At 39.1% G+C, this 23595-nt stretch overlaps 1 protein-coding gene across 12 annotated transcripts in view; it reads left to right on the forward strand.

Moving 5' to 3' along the window:
• The window catches only part of TRIM2 (tripartite motif containing 2), a 160516-nt gene that overhangs the window by 131675 nt on the left and 5246 nt on the right, over positions 1-23595 (forward strand). For 9 of the 12 annotated variants that reach the window (XM_060653972.3, XM_060653975.3, XM_060653967.2 and 6 more), the window contains 5 exons: positions 7320-7423; positions 7660-7827; positions 13891-14071; positions 15114-15184; positions 19451-19591. In XM_060653972.3, the coding sequence (XP_060509955.1) occupies positions 7320-7423; positions 7660-7827; positions 13891-14071; positions 15114-15184; positions 19451-19591 (665 nt within the window). Of the gene's footprint in view, positions 1-7319; positions 7424-7659; positions 7828-8048; positions 8826-8914; positions 9172-13890; positions 14072-15113; positions 15185-19450; positions 19592-23595 lie in introns of those variants that run through there. The other 3 variants (XM_060653969.2, XR_009616131.2, XM_060653979.2) reach the window with 3 other exon arrangements.

Genomic DNA, 23595 nt, shown 5'->3' on the forward strand with positions numbered 1-23595 from the left:
GCTTAAAAATTCATTTCATGCTTCATCAGCTAGCTTAACATCTGGGAAAAACGAGTTTCATTATCTTATGGAATTGTTGCCAAATTATTTATAACTTTAAAACTGGTGTTACGCATTTTATTAGCCAAAATGTAACCACCAAATGAAGTCTTGTACATCAAAGTAGTCAGGAAAAGATGTTGTAAGTACTATGTATGTTTGTGTTATACATTTATATTCATTATTAAAGAACTAGTTTTCATCATATGGTAGAATACTTTGGAATGGGGGTACTTTTCTATAGTCTAAATAGAATATACTAAAAGTCTTGAAGAGTAAAGCATGATCCCAAATTATTTCTGACTTCTGGAATTTCTATTTATTTTATTTTGATCCCAAGACACTTTATAAACACCTGGATTGTACGCATTTCAGCATAATGATAATATACTATAGTTCCACATTATTGCTCATCATCAAGATTTTTGTAGTTTATCTGCTAGTAAAGATAGCGTTAGCTGTTCCTCAAGAATATGCTGGTGGTTTCTTTTGATCTTCAGGAGTAACACTGTGACCCTGCTGTGCTTAAGACTCAAAGTAGAATTTTTTTAAATGGTGATGAATAATTTCTGACAAGATCAAAGATGCTCATAAGAATCAGAGGGTATTACCAATCATGCCAACCCCAGCTATTTGGATACCAATCCATATGGCTTAAAAATATATATTTTTTAAATTTTTAATGTTTTTATTTTTGAGAGAGAGAGAGCGGGGGAGGAGCAGAGAGAGAGAGGGAGACATAGAATCCGAAGCAGACTTTAGCCACTGAGCTGTCAGTACAGAACCCAATGCAGGGCTCAAACTCATGAACCACAAGATCATGACCTGAGCTGAAGTCAGATGCTTAGCCGACTGAGCCACCCAGATGCCCCACTGAAGAAAAAGATTTTTAAAAACAAATGTTATAAAATTAAAATGGGAGTGCCTGCTCCATCTAGCTCTTTCAAAAATATATAAGCAAACTGGGACTAACAGATGTTCTTCCAACCCTGTGATCTTATTTATATGTGGGGCAACAGGATCAAGCTCTAGTTAACTTGAGACCGAGAATAAGAGCTGGGCCAACACACGGAGCTTAGTAGAGGCTGTAGAACCTCTTTCCAACAGTGTGGTCTTTTGTGACAAGGTTCTATTGCTCTTATGACCCAGTATTGGTAGGTGCTGAACATCTCAGTTCATTTCAAACTCAGCATAGACCCTTCCTTCGCCTTGTTCCAAAGGGTATTGATATGGGATCCAACAGAATGTCCTCCCGAGTGTTACCTGCACTTGGAAATGTGTCCTTATTTCTGCAAAGAAAAAAAGTGTCAGTAATTTGTGCACATGTATTTTCCCTCCTTCAACCTCACCTCTTATATTTTCGGAAGGAAAATTAAATCTTTTTGACTAAAGCACCCCTTAACTTCTACTAAAGTACCATTCTCTCCATAATTTTTTCCTTCCTTTCAAACGCCAGCCTGCTGCCTGCAGAGCCTTTTTGGAGTAGATTCAGCTTTGTCTTTAGCAGGATAGACAAATGGTTAGATAAAAGAGGGCTGCAGGCAGGTTTCTGTCCCTATGTGGGCCAGAAGCACAGCACCAGTGTCCATCTACTCTGTTTAGGTGGCTTTTATTCCCCTCCCTATTTTAAGTATTTCTTTCCACTACCTGTGTGTCCTCTAAGCCATGGTTACACTTCCAGTTTTATGTAAGCAAGGACCTAGAATAGCCTGGGGTTTCTTTACAGAGTCACTTCTTTAGTTCATGTTCCAATCTCAGTTGGAGGACTCTTGCTGTGTTACTGTGTTTCGTTACTTGGTCCTTAGTAACTTATCTTGCTAATGACTTCCATATTTTTATCAAATGTTTTTGACAAGCTAAGTTTTGTCTGGCCTTGCCCCCACTACCTTTAAAAAAGTATTTATAGACTGTGCGTTTTAGAAGAAGTATTTTTTTTCCTGGTCCTTCAGTTTTGCTGTACCTCTTCACCCGCCGCTATTCAGACATCAGAGGGAATGACCAAAAGCTAATACCATGTTGGCACATCCTCCCTCAAGGGCTAAACACCCCTTCCCCTTCCACCAACAGATACCAACACATCATTTTATTTTTATTTTTTTTTTTAATGTTTATTTATTTTTGAGACAGAGAGAGACAGAGTGCAAGTGGGGGAGGAGCAGAGAGAGAGGGAGACACAGAATCTGAAACAGGCTCCAGGCTCTGAGCTGTCAGCACAGAGCCTGATGCGGGGCTCGAACCCACGAACTGTGAGATCATGACCTGAGCCAAAGCCGGACGCTCAACCGACTGAGCCACCCAGGCGACCCACCAACATATCATTTTAAAAGAGTGTTAGCTGATATCATGTACATGCATATTACAGGGAATCTATGCAGATCAAGTATAAAACATCATCTCTTCTGGTAACATTTGAAATAAAATAGAACCTTTCTTCTGCAACATGGAAGATGTTCTTTTGAGAATCTTTATCTCAAAGTTTTCTTTTGTGTTAGTGAGAGTAGATGAGATACAGAGGTGATGAGTAAACTTGATGGAGTGGAGTCCAGGATTTCCATAAAACGACTACCATGTACGTCTAGTTGAAGCTGGTAACCAAAGGGTTAACGGGACTGGGACTAATCCACAGCCGCAGACTAAGAACCATAGCTGCAGGTTTTTACCCAGACCTTTTTGTTTGCCTTTTAAAATTCCTGGACTCTCCTCCTGCAGGGAGGCAGACCTGAGGCTTGTCCTCCCATGTCTTCCTTTGGTGGCCTCTGGATAAACCCTTTCCTTGCAGCATACTCCATGCCTCCAAGTGATTGACTTTGCTGGGAGTTGGGCAGATGGACTTGGGTTCGGTTACATGGTGAGAACCAGGTGGTCTAAGTAAGATGTTTCTGCCCAGCAGTTCTGTTCAGTTTATTCTGAGTTTAATTCCATTGCCAATTTCATTTCCTAAACCCCAAAATCTGTTTCAGGAGACTCTATTTCTTTTTTTACCATTTAATTTAATTTATTTTTTTAATTTACATCCAAGTTAGTTAGCATATAGTGCAACGATGCTTTCAGGAGTATATTTCTTAATGCCTTTACCCATTTAGCCCATCACCCCTCCCACAACCCCTCCAGTAACCCTCTGTTTCTTTTCCATATTGAAGAGTCTCCTGTGTTTTGTCCCTCTCCCTGGTTTTATATTATTTTTGCTTCCCTTCCCTTATGTTCATCTGTTTTGTATCTTCAAGTCCTCATATGTGTGAAGTCATATGATACTTGGTCTTTCTTGGACTAATTTTGCTTAGCATAATACCCTTTGGTTCCATCCACATAGTTGCAAATGGCAAGATTTCATTCTGATTGCTGAGTAATACTCCATTGTATATATATACCACATCTTCTTTATCCATTCATCCATGGATGGACATTTATTTGGGCTCTTTCCATACTTTGGCTATTGCCGATAGTGCTGCTATAAACATGGGGGTACATGTGTCCCTTCGAAACAGCTCACCTGTATCCCTTGGATAAATGCCTAGTAGTGCAATTGCTGGGTCGTAGGGTAGTTCTATTTTTAATTTTTGGAGGAACCTCCATAGTGTTTTCCAGGGTGGCTGCACCAGTTTGCATTCCCACCAACAGTGCAAAAGAGATCCTCTTTCTCTGCATCCTCGTCAACATCTATTGTTGCCTGAGTTATTCATGTTAGCCATTCTGACAGGTGTAAGGTGGTATCTCATGGTGGTTTTGATTTGTGTTTCCCTGATGATGAGTGATGTTGAGCACTTTTTCATGTGTCGGTTGGCTATCTGGATGTCTTCTTTGGAGAAGTGGACTCATGTCTTTTGCCCACTTCTTGACTGGATTATTTGTTTTTGGGTGTTGAGTTTGATAAGTTCTTTATAGATTTTGGATACTAACCCTTTATCTGATGGCGTTTACAAATATCTTCTCCCATTCCGTCAGTTGCCCTTTAGTTTTGCTGATTATGTCCATCGCTGTGCAGAAGCTTTTTATTTTGATGAGGTCCCAATAGTTCATTTTTGCTTTTGTTTCCCTTGCCTCCAGACAGAGACGTGTTGAGTAAGAAGTTGCTGCGGCCAAGGTCAAAGAGGTTTTTGCCTGCTTTCTCCTCGAGGATTTTGATGTCTTCCTGTCTTACATTGAGGTCTTTCATCCATTTTGAGTTTATTTTTGTGTGTGGTGTAAGAAAGTGGTCCAGGTTCATTCTTCTGCATGTCACTGTCCAGTTTTCCCAGCACCATTTGCTGAGGAGGCTGTCTTTATTCCATTGGATATTCTTTCCTGCTTTGTCAAAAATTAGTTGGCCATATGTTTGTGGGTCCATTTCTGGGTTCTCTATTATGTTCCATTGATCTGAGTTTCTGTTTTTTGTGCCAGTACCATACTGTCTTGATGATTACAGCTTTGTAATACAGCTTGAAGTCTGGGATTGTGATGCCTCCTGCTTTGGTTTTCTTTTTCAAGAATGCTTTGGCTATTCAGGGTCTTTTCTGGTTCCATACAGATTTTAGGATTATTTGTTCTAGCTCTGTGAAGAATGCTGGTGTTACTTTGATAGGTATTGCATTGAATATGTAGATTGCTTTGGGTAATATTGACATTTTAACAATATTTGTTCTTCCTATCCAGGAGCATGGAATATTTTTCCATTTTTTTGTGTCTTCTTCAATTTCTTTCATAAGCTTTCTATTGTTTTCAGTGTATAGATTTTTCACCTCTTTGGTTAGATTTATTCCTAGGTATTTTATGGTTTTTGGTGCTACTGTAAATGAGATCGGTTCCTTGATTTCTCTTTCTGTTCTTTCATTGTTGGTGTGTATAAGAATGCAACCAATTTCTGTGCATTGGTTTTATATCCTGCAACTTTGCTGAATTCATTGATCAGTTCTAGCACTTTTTTGGTGGAATATTTTGGGTTTTCCATATAAAGTATCATGTCATCTGCGAGAAGTGAAAGTTTGACTTCCTTCTGGCCGATTTGGATGCCTTTTTATTTCTTTGTGTTGTCTGATTGCAGAGGCTAAGACTTCCAATACTATGTTGAAGAACAGTGGTGAGAGTGGACATCCCTGTCTTGCGCCTGACCTTAGGGGGAAAGCTCTCAGTTTTTCCCCATTGAGGATGATATTAGCGTTGGGTCGTTCATATTTGGCTTTTATGATCATGAGGTATGCTCCTTCTATCCCTACTTTCTTGAGCGTTTTTATCAAGAAAGGATGCTGTATCTTGTCAAATGCTTTCTCTGCATCTATTGAGAGGATCATATGGTTCTTGTCCTTTCTTTTATTGATGTGAGGAATCATGTTGATTGTTTTGCGGATATTGAATCAGCCCCACATCCCAGGTATAAATCCCACTTGGTCATGGTGAATAATTTTTTTAATGTATTGTTGGATCCAGTTGGCTAATATTTTGTTGAAGATTTTTACATCCGTGTTCATCAGGGAAATTGGTCTATAGTTCTCCTTTTTAGTGGGGTCTTTGTCTAGTTTTGGAATCAGGGTAATGCTGGCAAGTCTAACTATTTCTAAGCAGTGCTTACGCATGTGTTTGACGTCAGTCACTATCAGTGTGCCATTGTCTAAGTGTGCCTAAGGCACGGCATTGATGTCTAAAACCAAAATATCAAATTCCTCCTGTGAATCTGATTTAAAAAATGAAATGATATGATGAAATGATAGAAGTGCCAAAAAACTGAAGGCATAGCTTTCTCTCTCTCCATGAAAACTTAAATGTCCTTCCTGATCATTCCTGAGCACAATTTAGTCCATTTCCATTCATTAATATTTGCATGGTCCTGTTGAAATAAGTTGTAACCATTTGTTTTGAAACAAAAACAGAAATCTGTTAATCCATAGACACCTTGGCTTTTTTTTTCTCCTGCCTCACCTCTCATTAAAAAGTCTAGTATAGATGAGGGGCGCCTGGGTGGCGCAGTCGGTTAAGCGTCCGACTTCAGCCAGGTCACGATCTCGCGGTCCGTGAGTTCGAGCCCCGCGTCAGGCTCTGGGCTGATGGCTCGGAGCCTGGAGCCTGTTTCCGATTCTGTGTCTCCCTCTCTCTCTGCCCCTCCCCCGTTCATGCTCTGTCTCTCTCTGTCCCAAAAATAAATAAAAAACATTGAAAAAAAAAATTTTTTTTAAAAAAGTCTAGTATAGATGAAAATATTATTGGATTAACTTTCCTTTGCTTTTTGTATTTATTTGATCCAGAAAGTGCTCTGTCAGGATATCTTGTATGTTTTCAGGAAGAATATACTACATATGAGGTACTGAGTCTTTGAAAATACTTCATGAGTAAATCAGTACATGGAAATCAGCCTGGGACACCCAGGTGGCTCAGTCGGTTAAGCATCTTGATTTTAGCTCAGGTCATGATCTCATGGTTTGTGAGTTAGAGCCCTGCATTGGGCTTGCACTGACAGCGCAGAGCCTGCTTGGGATTCTGTCTCTGCCCTTCCCCTGTGCTTTCTCTCTTTCTCTCTCAAAAATAAATAAACTTAAAAAAAGAAATCAGCCTGATAGTTTTATAACATCTGAGACTTCGTGGTTTGTTAAATGTACTGAAAGCTTCTTCTTAGAAGTTTCTTCAAGTTGGGATTCTTCCAAGAACTGCTGAGTGAGAGGGTGGGATTTTGGCAAAATTCTAAAATAAGGCCCTCTCTTGTTGCATATCCTTGATTGTAGTATTAGTTTTTATTATTGTTTCTTTGTGAAATCTAATATATTTTAATATGGTTATTAATGCAATATTAAAGTAATATGCAGTTCTGACTTAAGATTGCATTTGCCTAAAACAGTGATTTTGCAAAAACTTTATTGGTCTGGAAGAGAAGTTAAGGAGCATATGGATTAGGTAATGGTGGGGGAGGTTTTTGTTTTTAAAGTATAATTAAAAAAAAAAAATACATTCTCAGTTTACCTATGGAAGCCTGACTAATTCTCTTGAAGAAACTGAGAGATCTAATTTTCTCTTGCTGGGGTGCCTGGGTCATTCAGTCATTTAAGCATTGAACTCTTGATTTCAGCTCAGGTCATGATCTCCCTGTTCGGTTCACGGGGTCAAGCTCTGAGTTGCACTTTTCACTGACAGCATGGAGCCTGCTTGGGATTCTCTTTCTCTCCTTCTCCCCTGCCCCTCCCCCACTCATGCACACATGCGCGCGCTCTCTCTCTCTCTCTCTCTCTCTCTCTCTCACTAAAAATAAATAAACATTAAAAAACATTAAAATTAACAATTCTCTTTTGCTTAATTTCTGTGCTTTTATACTTTGTTTCTAGGTACCAAAGGGAGAAATAAAGGAGAATTTACAAATCTTCAAGGGGTAGCTGCATCTACAAGTGGAAAGATATTAATTGCAGACAGCAACAACCAATGTGTACAGGTATGGCCCCTAATTATGTACCTTTGTTTACACAATAAAACATAATTGCATACTTTCCTATGTAAGAGTTTAAGATCCACAGTACGAGGAAAGAAAGGGAAAGTTTTAGTAGACTTTTCTTCAGCTAGAGTTTGCATGGTCTGACCTCTAGTACATATGACACATGTTCTTGACTCCTTTTTCCTCACTAATTCCTGTGCTAGTGCACATTCCAAGGGATGTCATTTGTTTTGCAGATATTTTCCAATGATGGCCAGTTCAAAAGTCGGTTTGGCATACGAGGACGCTCTCCCGGGCAGCTGCAGCGGCCCACAGGAGTAGCCGTGCATCCCAGTGGGGACATAATCATTGCAGACTATGATAATAAGTGGGTTAGCATTTTCTCTTCTGATGGCAAGTTTAAGGTAAGATTAAACTAGCATTTGGCTTCTAAGCAGTGGAGAGAAGGGATAGGAAATACAAGATGAAGTTCAACAAGTTTTCATACACAAAAGACACGCTGACCTTGTTGCATCTAAGTTTTATGGAGCGTAACAATGATGTTATCATAAATTTTATACATCTGAAACAGTGGCTTCATTTTGTAAAGCAGCTAAGTTCAGTGGCTTTTTTTACATATCGTCAGATTTACCTAAATTCAATGAAGAACAACTGAGAGAAAAAGGTACTGAAGAGGCAATTGAAATTTCCTAAATTAACCTACAGATGGTCAGGTATGAAGTGCCTTCTACTTTCTCAGGCCTTTGATAGATGATACGGGAGAAACGGAATTATAAAACATGGTTTCTACCTTTGAAAAAACCTACAAGCCCCTTGAGGAAAAAAAAAGACACCAGAAAGGATATAAAACAATTTGTGTCAGCCTCGAATCAGTCATGCATTGTTAGGTACAATCTGAGAACCTAGTGTTAAAGTGTATAATACAGGAATCTGAAGGACAAGAAAATGGCAGCTGCACAGAGGAAAGGTGAGTCGAGCTGCACTGGAGGGGGAGGGGGACGGCAGGGGGCCATCATTTGACAGTTTTGCTGGTGTCCCTAGCATCATCTGTTTCTGCATCAAGAAAGAGTAGAGAGCCCTCTAGTGACAGCAGAAATCTCTTCTGAAGTGTTATCAAAGAGTATTATTATGCAGCCCATTTTCTTCATTTGTTCACGAGATTAGGAGATACTTTGTCAAAGGTGTTTTTTGAAGACCATATGCACTGTGCCTTCTGCATTGCCCTGTCCAGCCTGCTGGAGGCTTGTCTTTCAGGTGACAACGTGAACTTTTACTCAGACCAGACCAACCCTTCGGAATGCCAACTCTGCAGCTTTTAACTAATGATACAACTTTCCTTGAGTTTCGATAGTCTCATATGTCCCATTTGGATTAAAAAAAAAATCTATTTTGTAGGATTTGGGTAAGGATTAAATGAGATTTATTTCTGGATTTTATACGTGGCTCCTATGAAATAGGCATCTAAAAAATGTTCTTTTCCATTGCTTCCAGTAACCCTGTCCAAAAAATGAAGTCTATTTGATCAGCTGTGATTTGGACTTCATGACCTCATGCCAGCACCTGGTCATCACTTCCTTGTCTAAATGTTCAGAAATGATGCTCTTCATAATCTATTTTGGAATCCTGAAGATTACGCAAAGTTCACTCATTTGTGTCTTATTGGAGGAATTTATATTTTTCTTTTTAAAGTTATTAGATCCCTACAGTCACCTCATCATTTTTATTAAAACACATTATTTTCATAATTATTAACCCTCAGATTGGAGCTTTTGTTTTGTGTGGGGCAGGATCTTTTCAATCTAGGAGAATAAAAAGCCACAGTTTTTAATTCTACCATAGTATACACAATTGTTCGATTGTCTTTGAGGTTTTTTTGTTCCCCTAGAAATTTGATGACTCTGTATGATAGCCACATACACAGAAAGGCCTCTTGCCTTTGTGTATCTCTAACTCCCTCATCTTCTTTTGTATTTTCATAATTGCGTTTGTAGTAAGACATACCCAAATATAACAACTTTAACATGAATAGAAGGAAGGCTGTTCAGTGACCTTTTGAAAATACCATCTAGTTTGGAGACAACCCATTTCTTCTTGTTACATACTCTAGCAAAATCATGACTTGTCTCTCTAAATGCATAAGTGAATGCTAAAATAAGTATTGAAGCAAGAGTTTTAAATCTAATATACTGAAACATTTTATATCTAACGTAGTAAAATAGGTTGAAACAGGAGTTTTATATCTAAGAGAGAAGGGCTTCCTGAATTATGCATTTTTTATTCAATGGTTCAATATTTTATACGTAATAGACACTCTCCCTGGAAGATTGCATTCTCATAGTTGGAATACTATTGGTAGTAATTGGAATAAACAAGGACACTCATGCCCTCTAGAGGATTGGGGGAATGGATATGGTATAGTTTCACCTTACCCTTTTTTTTTTTTTCAATAGGCATTGATCAGGGGATAAAGGGATAGCAAGTGAAAATGGTTTAGTAGTGTAATGGGAGCTCATCCAACTGACCATACACATGGCCATTTACTCAGAGATACTTATTTTCTTTTTCAGTGGGATTCAGTAAAATTAAACAGGTGCTCAGAAAGACCAATCTTTGACACAAAAGTGGATTCTTTGTATTTGTTCCTAATAGCTCTAGAGATACAAAAGCTTATCCCATTTTCTTTCTTTCACTCACCAAATTCTTAGCCCTAATTTTCATTCCTCTCTGCCTCTAATTTTTTCCTTTCCATCTTTTGTGCTGATTTATATCTTCTAGCCCATCTAGGAACCTTTTGTGACCCCAGAACAGATACAGAGGCCTCTGGCCACCATGTTCTAAAATCACCCCTTCCTCAACTTATCGACCTTCTTGTTGAGTTAAATACTTTTATTTAACTGTTCCAAAGCTAGGGTCTAAAATATCTCTGTTTACTATCCTGTTTAAGACAGGGGACACATTGTCAGGCCAAATTCAGTAACTCTTATTTCACATGGTAGAATCTTGTGCAGGTAAACTGGGAGTGATAAAGGGAAAGGAAAAGGAAAAGAGGTTTTGACTCAACATTTAAGGTCTTTGTTTTGTTTTATTTTAAGACCTAGCTCTTACTACATGACCATAATCCTTTATTTTCTGTTTTTATTCTACATAATTATCATCTGCTTGGTATTATATGGCTGAGTCATTCTAAGTAACAACTAGTGTTAATAATGTCAGCTAGTAATAATATTCTTGCTGTAAAAATCAGAGCGTTGTCTCTTCCTTTTGATCTCTACTGACATATCTTCCATTACAACATGAAAGAAAGTATACAGTTTCGTTAATAAAAGCCATTATGGTATAGCCTCTGATCTCGGAGCTAGATTGCAAAATGAGAATCAAATTTATTACAACAAATTCCCTTGCAAGAATATCATTGTTTCCTTCCTAAGTGAATGTGTCTCTTTGTATCAAAGAGATCAAATGTGAATCTCATTTATAAGCTTACAAGAATAAAAGATCACACAGGGTCTGAACCCCCACTATGAATATATATATTCACTATGAATAGTCCCTATTGCCTCTCTCCATACTCTCTGCACATACCTGCATGTCTCTGTTAGGAAGGAAGATAATTCTGAGGGTCAGGTATGATATCAACTGAAGAATGGAGAGAAGGAGAATGGATGCCATATGCTGTGCTTGGCACTCTATCCTTCAGAATCTACATGACCCAGGAGGTAAATATAGTAGCTGCCATTTATTTTACAGACAAGAAAACTGAGGTTCAAACTTGGAAAGGGAAGAGTGAATTTTGCTCTGAAATTTGGATCCTGGGTTTGAATGAACTGTGGTATCTAGGAGGAAAAGGAACTAGGAGGGGCACCTGGGTGTCTCCGTTGGTTAAGCATCCGATTCTTGATTTTGACTCAGGTCACGATCTCACAGTTCATGGGTTCAAGTCCTGCATTGGGTTCTGCACTGACAGCCTGGAACCTGCTTGGGGTTCTTTCTCTCTCTGTCACTCTGCCCCTCCCCCCACTCGCCTGTGTGTGCTCTCTCTCAAAAGAAATAAATAAACTAAAATAAGGAACTAGGAAATCGGGAGGTGTTAATTTGGGTTTCCTTTTTTTAAATGGTGGAAATGAAGAGGTAAATTTGGTTTAATACTGGTTGAGTTTAAGATGATAACTTGTAAAATAGGCCGGGACTGAAGATATGGATTTGAGACTTTTATGTACAGAGGTGAAAGTTGATGCCATAACAAAATGAGATCTTAGAAGAAGTATATAGAATTGCTGTATCCAATTTGATAGCCACTAGAACAGGGATACTGAGGTCTTGAAATGGATGAGTCCAAATTGAGATGTGCTGTGCATGTGAAAAACACACTGGATTTCAAAGGCTTAGTAAAAAAAAATGTAAAATATTTCATCAGTAATTTTAATATTGATTATATGTTGAAATGATAACTTTTAGATATGTTAGGTCAAATATAATATATGATTTAAATAATTTTCCTTTTTTCTTTTTGGTTTTTTTTTTGATGTTGTAATTAAGAAAAATCTTAATTACATACATGGCTCATGTTATATTTCTATCAGGCAGCACTAATATATAGAGAGAAAATAAGGGGACTAAAACAGAACCTAGGGTAATGAAATTATTTTGGAATTAAAAATTTTAATTTAAAAAGTAATACATGCAAATAGGTATTTGATGCTAAGGGCACCTGGGTGACTTAGTTGGTTAAGCATCTGACTTCAGCTCAGGTAATACCTCGCAGTTCGTGAGTTCAAGCCCCGCATTGGTCTCTCACTGACAGTGCAGAGCCTGCTTGGGATTCTCTCTCTCCCCTCCTCTACCACTTGCGCACACACACACACACACACACACACACACACACCCTCTCTCTCTCTCTCTCTCTCTCTCTCTCTCTCTCTAGCAACAAACAAACCTTTAAAAAAGTATTTAAAATAACCCTACAGATGAGTATAAAATGAAAAGAGTTTCTCCTACCACCACTAATATCAATGGTTTCTTACTGGTTTCTTGCAGGAATATGCATGTATACATATATAAACACATTTCATTCAGGTGGGCTCAGACTATACTCACTGTTCAGTACCTTGCTTTGTTTAATAATATATCTGAGAAAGCATTTATAAAGACACACAGAGATCTACTTGACTCTCTAAGCCTCTGTGGTTCGTGCATCCCCCTCACCAGGCGCTCTTTCCGGCTGCTTCCTCACCTTGGGTGCTCCTTCTCCTTCCTTGTCTATAGTGACCTGTTGCATTAAGTTTTTGTTCTCTATGGCTTCTAGGATAGCCTATTTGAATTCTCTCAGATTTACCAAACACTCAATACCAGGCACATTAAACAGGACCCAGTGAACGTGTTTGTCTCTGCAGTATGACTGAGACATCCTCCAGGAGAGGGGCTGGTCTTACTTGTCTGTGTCTACTCAGTGCCTGGAGTCATTAACCACACAGTGGGTGCTCTATCACCCACCAAATGTTTGCAGAATTAGTAAATAAATGGGTGAATGAGTAAAGTACTTTATAATGGAGCTATAAATGGAAGGATATGAGATAAGCATCTCCTAGCAAACAGGCATTTATATAGTCTACTCAGAAAAATGAGTAAGACTTCAAATGCATATGGTATATGCTTGATAGAAATCTCATGCTTTTCTCCCATTTTAAAATACTGAAAACTGGAACCATTCAATCATCAGCGTTACCCGAAATAATGCTAGACTTTTAAAATTAATGTATTTGGCTAATACTTGTTGACTACCTGGTTAGGCACCAAGAAGTATGCTGGGTCTGAGTACACAGTAGTAGACAAAACAGACATAACTCCTGCCTCCATGGAACTTAACACTGGTAAAGTTCAATGGCAGATTCTTGGCAGTTTTGATATTATCTACAATAACGATGATGATGGCTTCCTTTTAATGACTGCTTAGTATGTGCTATACTCTACACTAAGCACTTTATCTACATTGTTTTACTTAGTACCTATCCCAAAAATGCCTTTGGAAGTTACTAAAGGTTTTTGTTTGTTTGTTTGTTTGTTTTGTTTTGTTTTTTACATTTTTAAATATATAAGGAATCTGAAGCTTAAGGAAATCAAATCCATTTGTGCTATACCAGATGTGTCTAAAACAAGCGACAGGCATAGAACAGCCTTCTTACTCCTGACCCAGTGATCTTTTGCCACACCGCACTGCATCTTTACAAGGGAACTGTGACCCCAGTTAAGGGGATTCTAGAACATTCTTGGTGGTGATCCTCTTAAAAAGTAAGGATTTCACATAAATCTTAGTAGCAGATAATGGATGTGACAAAAACAGGACATCATTGTGACATATGAGTAGCTGTGCACCCCCATTTGAAGGTTCAAGGAAGTGTTTACTAAAACAGGTGTCTGTCTTCATGTTCTGTAGTGTTTTAAACTTCATTTTCTGTACCTGTTTCTAACAGACAAAAATCGGATCAGGAAAGTTGATGGGGCCCAAAGGAGTCTCGGTGGACCGCAACGGGCACATCATTGTGGTGGACAACAAGGCGTGCTGCGTGTTTATTTTCCAGCCAAATGGGAAAATAGTCACCAGGTTTGGTAGCCGAGGAAATGGGGACAGGCAGTTTGCAGGTACACTCGATGGTAATATGTAAACCCCCTTTTTTATGCTTCTTCTGCTCACATTTGCATGATGTTGGAGCATGTGGAAGATGCCTCAATCCCCAGTGTGTTTTCCGGCTTTAGGAAAGATACTGGGGATAAAATCTAAGCAAAAGCATGATGAGATGCTTCTCAATTACTCCGCCAGCAGTAAGTTGAACTGCAGTCCGTGTGTGGTTTTTATTGACAGCAGTTTACAGCTCAGAAGTCGAATCTTTGAATATTAAGTAAAACATAAAATTTAAAATAAAAATGTTTGAGGAACAGTGGAGTAACTCCAATTTCTACCTAGCTGTAGCTTTGTATAAGAAAGAGCTTCGGAATGAGAATTTTTTTCACCTTTCTAGATGATGGTAAGAGAGCAGGACTTTAGAAAATTTGCTGAGTACAGGAAGGGCAGTTCTGTTACTTCTCTTTCTGGTGTACCACTTTGCAAGCACAGGCTGACTTAGTTTTTAACATCTGCAAGAAGAGGCTGAAAACGGTATATTAAATTTTCTTTTTGAAAGGATGCTTTCGGCATTTGACAATAATTTGCATAATCATTTTTGTGCTTTGTCTCCAGTTCTGCCAGGTTCTGAATGTCACCCCAAATTACAAAATATGGGTTTCTGCCCTACTTTTTAAAAAAATATTACATATGGGCGTCTTTTTTTCTAGTACTAAGACTCCCCACATCCTTCCTAAAGGGACTAACATGTACTCAGAGAAGCTGGCAGATGTGACTTTCAGATGGTGCTGCAGAGAATGAATTCTGATGCTTATTGCTCGTTCCGCTTCATTAAGGCTGCTGGCACTCTTAGCTTGATGTAAAAGAAGCCAGAGTAGACAGTCCGAGTGTAGAATGATAGAGGACCTATGCCATCTAGAGCCAGAGTTCTAGCCGAATGATTTTTCAAGAACCGAGTCTATAATTCTTTGTTCTTTCTTAAATAACTAATATGTTGAATTTTGTAACTGCTATGTTCTTGTAATCAGTTTTATTGTTAACAGTAGTCACATATGTTTTTCATCTTTATTGCAGGTCCCCATTTTGCAGCTGTAAATAGCAATAATGAGATTATTGTTACAGATTTCCATAATCATTCTGTCAAGGTACTATAAACACACCAATTATTGTTCACTTTTAACTGCTGTTATTGAGAAATCAGTCTGAGAGAAAATAATGTAATACTCTCATATATGCACAGGAACTAAAGGGATGAACCTGAAAGAGTACATTTTGCTTCTCTCTAAAGATGCAAGTTTTAATTTGGACCCACAGAGTTGGGAGAGTCAGAAAATCAAACAAAATGTGGTGGCGACAAGTTTTTTAATTTGAAATAGCTATAAATGGAGATGACTTAAAAATTAAATTCGAAAAAGCAGTTGCTTGAACTTAGAGAGGCAGAACTTTCCAAAACTTAATATTTTGCCTCTATTCAATACATTAAAACAAGATCACTTTTTCAATTATCTGCATCATAAGGCCTTTCAAACAAAATTAGATATCCGAACTCTGCTAATATCTAAAATCTGTGCAGATTTTGTGAGGGGAAATAGCCCTACTATACATTCCTATAGATGTTTCATACTTTAGAGAATGCCTTCACACACTTGGTGTTCCCCAGAATACAGTGCCCCTTCCCCTCCGCCAAGCAGTGTAGTACATCTTTCTTACTAGGTGTAGGGGGAAGAAAGATTTGAGATTTATTATGAGCAAATCAGGACATCCAGAAATGAAAACAAATTTGTGACTTGCTGAAACGAGAAAATGTTTAATTACATTCTAGACTGTGGTTCCTAAGGTGGGGCGCATGTTCCACTGAAGGCACGCCAGGTGGCCCTGGGCAGTGCACTGGCAGACATTTTTTTTTTTTTTAAACTTTATTTATTTTTGAGACAGGGAGAGACAGAGCATGAACAGGGGAGGGTCAGAGAGAGGGAGACACAGAATCTGAAACAGGCTCCAGGCTCTGAGCTGTCAGCACAGAGCCCAACGCGGGGCTCGAACTCACGGACCGCGAGATCATGACCTGAGCCGAAGTCGGCCGCTTAACTGACTGAGCCACCCAGGCGCCCCAGACATTTTCATTTTAAGAGTCATGTGTTTATTTTTAGGGTTACCCTCTGTTTACATCAAGTGGTACTGGTTTGCACTTACAGAAGTGATACAAAGTTTTCCTTGTAAGTAAATTCATTAAAATTTTTTAAGGTGAGGCCTTTTTAAAGGAAGGGTAAGAGGGAAACAGCATAGGTGGCGTATGCCAGTGACTAAAGTTTGCACTTAGAGACAACCATCGGGCAACCAAAGTTGTCAGTGTTGGTGACTGGAATAGCTATGTAGGGATAGGATTTCAACACCCAAAGGCACTCTCTCTCCTGAGTCCATCACCGCTTCATTTCCCCCAGGTTGTCCCAAAAGATACATTTAACCCAAGTAAATGGAATGGTTTTGAGCTTTTTTTGGTGGATGCAAAGTGTAGGGCACAGTGGGCCTGCCCCTGATGGGGCAGGAAGAGGAGAAAGGATGCCCACCATTGCTTGCTTCTCAGGCTGCTTCCTGCCACGTTGTGTCTCTGGAGTTGCTGCCATAGTGGGGGAGCTCATTCCCCACTCCCCTACCTCCCTCAGTGTCTGTAAGCTGCAAATTCTGTCTCTCTACAGGAGGTGTCTTGGTAAACGGAAGAGGACGTTGGGAAGAGTAGTGCTGGGGAGGAGGGAAACAGCAGAGGCAGAAGGGACTGGGCTCTGGACTGCCCCCCCCCTCCCCCAGGGGGGTGCTGTAACAGTCCTGTGTGATGAGCTTAACGATAACATAGGCTGTCCTCAGACTCCCTAGCCTTCACTCACTTAATAGGGGAATCATTTAACTACAGGGCATTTAACCAGAAGATAACTCATATGGATCAGCAAAGGCCAGCAAACGCCTGGTATAGATGCTGCCCACCCCCACCGGAAGACAGTCCTATTAATCAAGTTGCTCTTTTCTACTAAGCGCAACTGTGGCCTCAGAGCCTTTCCGTCCCAGTGCTCCAGGCAGCTTCTAGAATCAACTGGCATTGGTATGTGGGAGGACTCCTAGTTACCAGCCCTGGCTGACAATGTAGAAGGAAATAAGACATATGTAAGTAATCAAAATGCAAGGCAGATAGCGATAAATTATTATTTTAATATAGGTACATATAAAGTTCTATAAGTATCCAGAAGAAAACAAAGAGCAGATTTCTGTAACTAAGACCATCAGGGAAGACTTCCAAGTGGAGGTGGTATTTGAGGTGAGCAGAATTTTGAAATCAGGAAAGGATTATCATCCAAGTGATAAAAACTTGCTATAAAAACTTGTATGAAAAGCAAAGCTGTAAAAACTATTTCAGCTCATGCATCCGCCTCTTAATATGTTTTCATCTGAATAATTTATAAGCAATTAAATGACATTTTAGGTGGGAAAAATAGGAACTACAAGAAATTTGTAATTATTAAGATTCTGAAAACTCTTCAAGTTTTCAGTACAGCAGAGGTAGATTATTTTACTAATTTGAACTCAGTTTCCCTCTTATTTAAGAAAACCAGTGTTTTTTCTCTTCTGTTTGGCAGCTGTTGCCATATAGCTTTTATGGAATAGTTGGGCTTTTGTTTTCCCTGTGACACGTGGCAGTTAGCAGTGGTTCTGGATTCAATTCATTTCTCTCTTGGTAAATGTAAAAACTGTGCCTATAGGTCAGGGCTAACATGGTCTAGTTCTTTAGCCACTTTCAGTGTGTATTTTGTTTTCATTGCAAAACAACTAAATTTGGCATTCTGCATCATTACAAAATGGGGCAGAAGCATTTGTGTTTTTTGCAGTAGGCCAAGGAAAACACACCTCTTCAGAGAAATAAATACAAACAAACAAAAAGATTATTGGTAGGACTTATTAAGGGAAAAGATCAGAGAGTAATAAATTGTGTCCTCACCAGCATACAAACAGTTTCATTGGCCTTTAAAACAAGAACGTTCTGTGTGAAAGGAGATAAAAGGAGTCAGGAAAGATTTTTAAAAAATAATCTTAGCCAAAGCTAGTTCTTGTCTTGTCCTTTCCAAAGAACCAAAGAGGTAGCTTGCTTAGCTGGCAAGTTATGTAATTAATTCAAGAAGCAGTCATGATTCTTTTTCTTTATCTTAAAGGGAGTTTAGCCTTTAGAGATGGTTTGTCTCCCTTTGCTTCTCCAGTGTACATAACTAAACGAAAGAGAGTCATTTTAATCTTTCATGATCACAGAGATGGCAGTAGGAGAATCTGTAAAAGGCCCTGAGATCATTCTCAAATTAGGTCTGCACTCGGGTATGGTGAACTCCCTCTGTTCCACGTTTCAGGAACCCTTACTCTCATGGCTTTGCATGTAATACGTTTTGATTTGTTAATGGGTCCTTCAACATATGTTGGCTGCATCATAATGGAAGCTTAAAATAATATCCTAGAGATATTTCACAGCCATTAAATACCATCTGAATCATCAAGATAAAATTATGCTTACTGTAGTCTTACAAATAACCACATAATGACAATTTATTTCTCTCCAAATCAATAATCTGTATTTGATACATGTATTTTAACACTCCATTAGTAAGAATATTTAATTAACCACAACAAGCTATTGCTTGTCTAGATCATATATTAGAGAATTTGCTGAAGAGTTCTGTGTACCTCCCCAACTTCTCTCAACCCGCTCCCCTCAGTATGCTCCATCTATCAAAGCCTTAGAGTCATATAACCTATCTATTTTAACTAAATATATATTCTGAAAAAAATATATTAAAAAGCCCTTCTATTATTCCTCACCTGTGCCATACACACACACACACACATTTTCCCTTATATTCCCTTATAAGTGTGAAGTCTAACTTGCTCTTTCTCACGTTGACTTTGTAAAATGGTAATAAATTCTGAGCACCCAGCCTAACAAAAAGCTCCATGGTCCTGATACAACTTTGATCATCCCTCCTGTTAGAAATAGTAATATTTCTGTTCTTGAAATTTAGCTATTTATTCAAAGGCAGGAATAATAATACTGTTGAAAATTATAGCTCCACTTTCTTATCCTGCCTTATATTCCTATATATTTTATAATTTATAACAAAAGTATTTTTCATATAAGTACTCAATAACCAGATAGGAGCTAGAAATAAGAACTGATTTAACAAATGATAAATCAAATTTACATAGTAAATTGGGGAACCATAAGTAATATGGGGGTCTACTTTGTAAATTTTTTTCTTTTTTTTTAGAATGCCTTAACTCATAATAAAAAATCTGCTCAGATACGTATTTTTTTAAAACCCGTAATGTTGGCTCAACTATTTTTAGTTTAAAATAAAATCATTTAAAAATATCTCATACAGGTGTTTAATCAGGAGGGAGAATTCATGTTGAAGTTTGGCTCAAATGGAGAAGGAAATGGGCAGTTTAATGCTCCAACAGGTGTAGCAGTGGATTCAAATGGAAACATCATTGTAGCAGATTGGGGAAACAGCAGGATCCAGGTAAACTCATGTAATGCTAATGTATTTGTTTAGAGTGACGGGTGTTTGTTGAAAGTGAAGAATTGGCTGTCTCCCAACTGGGATGTTTCCCATTGTTCATTGGTTAGGTTTTCATAGACCGTCTCAGGAGAAGTGCTAAACTAAGTAAGGTGGAGGAGAGGTGGATTAGAAGGTGGAGGAGAACAACATCAACAGGTTACCAGAGTGAAAACCTCTGAATTGGGAATTTTTAACACCAAAGTGTTTGTGGATAGAACTCAAGAGGTCCATCCATTGAACAAAAATATATTACTGTTTTTACTAGCTTCCAACTAAAAACTCATTTTCTTTAATTATGAATATAGGCAACAATCACCGTAGTTTTAGGAACACCTATAACTTTGTCACCAAGAGGAATCATGGTTGCAGAGGTCTTGAATTGTCATATATGCTCATCACTCTTTCAGAACCAGTCAGTGTTACATGACAATTTAGATGAGATGGATCCATCACCATTTCTTGTTATTTAATGTGTTGGTTTAAAAAGCACACATATTGGGGCGCCTGGGTGGCTCAGTCGGTTGAGCGTCCGACTTCAGCTCAGGTCACGATCTTGCGGCTCGTGAGTTCGAGCCCCGCGTCAGGCTCTGTGCTGACAGCTCAGAACCTGGAGCCTGTTTCAGATTCTGTGTCTCCCTCTCTGTCCCGACCCACTCGCATTCTGTCTCTGTCTCTCTCAAAAATAAATAAACATTAAGAAAATTAAAAAAAAATAAAAATAAAAAGCACACATATTACTATATCGCAGTTTTGTACAATTTTGATAACTATGTTTTAATAATGATTGTTTTCCTTTATAATCCCATGTATTTTGTTTTATGCATTTAAAAACATTATTCTGCTGAATAACCTGAGTCAAAGAGGAAGTCCCAAGGAAAAATTTAAAATATACTGGCCTGAATGAAAGTACAAATATAGCGTATCAAAGTTTGTGGTGTGCAGCTAAGAGGGTCCTGAGAGGAAGATTTTTCCCCCAGCTTTATTGCGATATAATTGGCATATATATTGTGTAAGTTTAAGGTGTGTAATATGATTTGATACACTTACATATTGCAAAATGATCACCACCATAGCTTTAGCCAATACCTCTGTCACCGTCACATTACTACCATTTCTTTTTTGTGGTGAGAACATTTAGATCTCCTCTCTTAGCAAAACTTTCAAGTATATAAAATTGGTTTATTAACTATAATCACCATACAATGCATTAGATCCCCAGAACTTATTCATCTTCTAACTGGAAGTTTATACCCTTTGACCACCTTCTCCCCATTTCCCCCACTCTCCAGCCCTGGCAACCACCATTCTACATGAGAGGGAACTTACTGGCACTAAGTGCTTACATTAGAAAGTCAGAGATCACGAATCCCAGCTCCTACCTCAAAAAAGCCAGAAGTAGAGGAGCAGAACAGCCTGAAAGCAAATAGGCGGGAGGAAATAGTGCAGATAGGATCAGAAATCAGTGTAGTGCAAGGCAAACAATAGAGAAGAGCAGTGAAACAGAAAGGTGGTTCCTTGCAATGATCAATAAGATGACAGACCTCTAACGAGACTGCTAAAGGAAAAGACACAAAGTGCTAATATCATCACAGACTCCGCAGGCATACAGAAGTTCTGTGAACTCTACATGTGCATTTTTGACAATTTAGATGAAATGGACCAATTTCTCAAAAAGTACAAATTCCACAACTCACTCAATATAAAATAAATAACCTGAATACCCCAACAACTGTTAAGGAAATGTAGTTAATAATTTTAAAACTCCCCAAAAATAAATCTCTAGACTCGAATGGTGTTTCGGGAGTATTCTGCCAAACTAGGTGAAAGGTACACAGAATTTCTCTGTACTATCCTTGGAACTTCCTATGAATCTATAATTATTTCAAAATTAAAAGTGAACAAAAACATTTTAGATTTTTTTTTTTAACATTTATTTATTTTTGAGACAGAGAGAGACAGAGCATGAACGGGGGAGGGGCAGAGAGAGAGGGAGACACAGAATTGGAAGCAGGCTCCAGGCTCTGAGCCATCAGCCCAGAGCCCGACGCGGGGCTCGAACTCACGGACCGCGAGATCGTGACCTGAGCTGAAGTCGGACGCTTAACCGACTGAGCCACCCAGGCGCCCCTAAAACATTTTAAATATAATAATGAATTTAAATATATTTTCATGGTTTAGGATTAATGGTGTCATGATGGCATTTGCCATTTTAATTGGGTATAAAAAATAATAAAAGTGGTTACATTCTGGAAAAAAAGAATTAAAACATTATTTTGAGGTCTGTAGTTGTTTCCAGACAAAAAAAGTAGATTTTTCTCTAAATTAAGAACAAAGGTTTTGAATCCCCAGACTAAGAAAGACTATTCTTTTCTCAATTTCTCTGTATAGACACCCAGAAGAATCTAAACATACATGTGCAGACAGGGTTATTCATCCTTGCCAATATGAACCTGTGCCGAATTTCTGAGACCTCAGAATGCACGGGTTAAATCAGGTAGCATCCAGGTGTCTTTGTGAAGACAGTAGTATTTAGCCGTTTGAATGTGATACTGGTATTACTTCCCAGAAAAAGGACTGAGACTATAAATGCTTTTATTTCTCCATTATATTTATCTTGCTTAATTATGCTAATGTACATCTACATTTGAAAGAGCTATTCTGTTGTGTTGGAAAGCTGGAAGCCAGACTGGGAACCAAGTTTACAAAGCAGTTCTATAGACTACAGGTGCTTAGCTGTTTGTATTGTGGCCCTCCTAGCACCTGCCTAGTCACACTGCCTTGTGAAACACCTATGGGCCAAACAGAACGGTCAAAAGAAACCAGCCTGGGCCTTGTGAAAGAAAAATGTTCCTTGTATTTCATCACGGCAGAAGCTTCTAGCCCAAAAGAAGACTACTTCATATCCAGATGCACATGTTGTGGGGCACCTGGCTGGCTGAGTTGGTAGAGTGTGTGAATCTTGATCTCAGGGTTGTGAGTTTGAGCCCCACACTGGGTGTAGAGATGACTTAAAAACAAAATATTCTAAAAAACCCACAAATGTACATGTTGAGTTATTGACTTCTTATAACTCCTTTTTTTCTGAAAAGGAAAAAATGGGGGTGCCTGGGTGACTCAGTCGGTTAAGCATCTGACTTGGGCTTAGGTCATGATCTCAGGGTTCATGGGTTCAAGCCCTACATCGGGCTCTGTGCTGACAGCTCGGAGCCTGGAGCCTGCTTCGGATTCTGTGTCTCCGTCTCTCTCTGCCCTTTCCCACTCGCGTGTGCTTGCTTTCTCTCAAAAATAAATAAACATTTAAAAAAAAATGAAAAGGGGGCGCCTGGGTGGCTCAGTCGGTTGAGCATCTGACTTCGGCTCAGGTCATGATCTCAAGGTCTGTGAGTTTGAGCCCCACATCAGGCTTTGTGCTGACAGCTCAGAGCCTGGAGCCTACTTTGGATTCTGTGTCTCCCTCTCTCTCTGCCCCTCCACCCACTCATGCGCTGTCTCTCTCTCTTTCTCTCTGTCAAAAATAAATAAACATTAAAAATTTTTTCTAATAAATAAAAGAGGTTAGAGTGTGAGAGAGAGCCAAAGCATAAGAGACTCTTTTTTTGTTTGTTTGTTTACATTTATTTATTTTTGAGAGACAGAGAGCACAAGTTGGGGAGGGGCAGAGATGAAAGGAGACACAGAATCCGAAGCAAGCTCCAGGCTCCAAGCTGTCAGCACAGAGCCTGATGTGGGGCTCGAACTCACCAACCGTGAGATCATGACCTGAGCCGAGGTCGGACGCCTAACCGACTGAGCCACCCAGGCGCCCCTAGACTCTTAAAAACTGAGAACAGGGGCGCCTGGGTGGCGCAGTCGGTTAAGCGTCCGACTTCAGCCAGGTCACGATCTCACGGTCCGTGAGTTCGAGCCCCGCGTCAGGCTCTGGGCTGATGGCTTGGAGCCTGGAGCCTGTTTCCGATTCTGTGTCT

Source organism: Panthera onca, chromosome B1, assembly GCF_046562875.1.
Source record: "Panthera onca isolate mPanOnc1 chromosome B1, mPanOnc1 haplotype 2, whole genome shotgun sequence".
Lineage (NCBI taxonomy): Eukaryota > Metazoa > Chordata > Mammalia > Carnivora > Felidae > Panthera > Panthera onca.